At 65.9% G+C, this 2,794-nt stretch overlaps 1 protein-coding gene across 1 annotated transcript; it reads left to right on the top strand.

Annotated features, from left to right (window-relative positions):
- Positions 1-42: 42 nt before the first annotated feature.
- EMIHUDRAFT_313401 (hypothetical protein) lies at positions 43-522 on the top strand (the record flags this gene model as incomplete). The annotated part of the gene is made up of 2 exons (XM_005788851.1): positions 43-69; positions 241-522. The coding sequence occupies 2 exons, from the start codon at positions 43-45 to the stop codon at positions 520-522; spliced, it is 309 nt and encodes a 102-aa protein (XP_005788908.1).
- Positions 523-2,794: the final 2,272 nt, after the last annotated feature.

The following is a 2,794-nucleotide window of genomic DNA, read 5'->3' as shown; positions in this document are numbered from 1 at the left end:
GCGCTCGAGGCGTGGCGGCGCGACGGCGCTCGGACCTTTGCAATGCCGTCCACCGGCGAGCCTTGCCAGGTGCCGAGGGAGGGAGTGCGCGGCTCACCAGCTCACCACGCTCCTCCGCCACGAATGCATCCGACCTTGGACCTCCGCCCTCCTACGCCTACCGCTCTCCAGCCGCCGCTCTCCAGCCGCGTGCACGCCCTCCCCCTCTCTCCCCCCACGCCTCTCCACGCCCGCCGGCAGGTGCCCTGGTCCTTTGTGGAGCAGACCCGGGCCGAGGCGGGCACGCCCGCGGTGAGCACGGAGGCCGTTGTGCTGCACGGCCGTCGCGACGAGGTGGTGCCGCCCTCGCTGAGCGAGGCCTTTGTACACGCCAGCCCTCTGGCCAGGCTCGTCCTTCTCGAGGACGACCACGCGCTCACGGCGCCGCCGAGCCTGGAGCGGATCGCGCGGGAGGCGCTGGCGGCGTGTGGCGGCGAGGGAGGCTCGCCGCGAGTTGGAGGCCCGCCGCGCGCTTGGGACTAGTGGATGATCGCAAATTGGAGGTAGACGAGTAAGAACGTGCCGCGCAGAGCGTCTCGGTTCGTCGTCCCGCGCGGGGCCGGCCCGTGGGGCTCCAGAAGGGCCGGAATCCTCGCCGCTGGTGGCGTGTCGCAGTCTCGGCACACCCGTGATGTGCTCTGTGATGTATGACTTCTAGCTGGGAACGGTCTAGCTGGAGCGTGCGCGGGCCGCGGCCCCGCGGGGACACCAGCGCGTTATGGGTGGACGCGAGAGAGAGAGAATTCTTGATACGAAACCACGACGACACACACCAGTCGACTCGCATCGGTTGCCTCCATGAACGGCGGAGCTATTCTCGCGCCCACACCACACCTGGCTCCAACGTGGACACGCCCATAGCTGGGGACACTACTAGGTCACGCATGGCATCACAGAAGTTTTATCTCTGGGCCCCGAAAAGGCATCTCTAGCAGCGTCGTTACGCATGCCCCCTCCCCTCCTGGGCGCATGCGCCTCACGTCTCGCCAGAGCATACGCCCTTGGTGTGTGGCGAGACGAGTTTTTCGCCATGCAGCGAGCAGCAAGCCACCCGCCGCAAACAGCCGGAGGCCTCTCTCTCTCTCTCGGGTGGACGCTAGACAGGAGGTGAAGAACATACAATCCCCCACCCACACTTTCCCAAAATCCTCTTCATCGTTGTAGGCAGACACGCCGTTGTTGGTCCTCCTCTTGGTCCTCTCACTCCTCAATGGAGGCGCCTGCCCTCCCACGGCCGACCGCGGCCTATTTGCGGCAGAAGAGGGAGGAGCACCGCGGAGCGGCGCCGCAGCAGGCGGTGATGCAACGCAATGGCTACGACCCGAACCCGGAGCCGATCAAAAAGTTCGGCGACCTCCACCTCGACGAACTAGACGACGAGAAATTCCTCGCCAACGGCAAGGACGCCGGCTGGTGGAACGATCTCATCTCGTACCCACGCGACCTCTGCTACGCCTTTTGCTACCCGTGCCCCATGTGCTGCCCGACGCGCAACCTCGCCTGCTCTCTCGCCTTCAATATGTGCTGCGGCGTTCAGGCCTGCAGCGACGTCGGGTGGAGGTTCATGTGGCATCCGGAGTTCTGCCCGCTCGGATGCTGCACGCCCTGCCTCCCCTGCACTGGCCTCGGGGAGAACGGCGATCAGGGTGTCTGCGACGTGGCTTGCATCTGCTGCAATGTGAGCCCGATGGCACGCCAACAGAGCTTCACATACTGGCTCCAGCGGGGTGCGTCCGCTGGCTCGGAGGATTCGGCGGCAGGGTGCTGCGCCAAGTTCTTCCGGCCAAAGCCGGTCCCATATCCGTGGCCGCACCTTCCACCAGACAGGTGGCCGCCTCAGTACTCGGAGTCGTCGCCCTGCTCCATGCAGCTCTTTAGCTGCTGTTGCCAGCTCTTCCCGCTCCCCTTTGGAGACAAGTACGACAATGTCGCTCAGTGGCAGCCCCCGTACGGCGGAGGCTTCCCGTGCAGCTGCGCCAAAGAGTACGATCCGAACGGCCTCGCTTCGACTGCGGAGGTGCGCCGGCCGGGCGGCAGCCACACCGCTCCGAGCTGTCACCCTTGGCTCACCATCCTCTGTTGCCAGTCGCTTGGGCGTGGACAGGGGTCCGATCTTGGAACTAAGGTTGCCTACTGCTAACTACTACCGCGTGCTCCCCCTCCCCCACAGGCGCTCGCAGACGTTGCAACCTCGATCCCATGCCTGTTTCGCTGCTGCGTCACGTACCAGCAGGGCTGCTGCGGCCTCTTCGGCGGCCGCACCGGCTTCGCGCCCAATACCACGTACATGCCGGCGAACATGGCGGTCGGGGAGTCGGACCAGCAGATGAACGACGCCCGGGACTGCGGAGGCTACTGGGCGTTCCCAAAGTCCTTCACGAACTGCAACGGCGAGACCGTCTGCGGCAAGCTGCCGACGCCGCCAAACACGCGCTTCAAGGACAAGGACGGCAACGAGTTCGCGCCGAACACCAACGTCGCGCCGGGAGCGCCGGGTTCCAAGGTGATCTTCTGGGCGCACGGCTCCGCCTGGTTCGCCGGCCAGTCGGCCGACTTCCTCTACTTTTTCGGGCTGTTCCTGTCGGAGCAGACCGGCCAGACCGTCCTCATCGGCGAGTACCCGCTCGCCTCCGAGCCTCGCTTCTGCAGCAAGCAGGGCGGCTTCTTCTTTGCCGAGGCACAGCCCTCGCCGCACTCGACACCCCCCACCCTCGCCGCGGCGTTGGACCATGCGCACAGTAATTGATGCCCGACC

This window comes from Emiliania huxleyi (genome assembly GCF_000372725.1).
Source record: "Emiliania huxleyi CCMP1516 chromosome Unknown EMIHUscaffold_131, whole genome shotgun sequence".
NCBI classification, from domain to species: Eukaryota; Haptophyta; order Isochrysidales; family Noelaerhabdaceae; genus Emiliania; species Emiliania huxleyi.
Note: the sequence above shows the minus strand (reverse complement) of the source record. Positions and strands in the feature narration are given on the sequence as shown.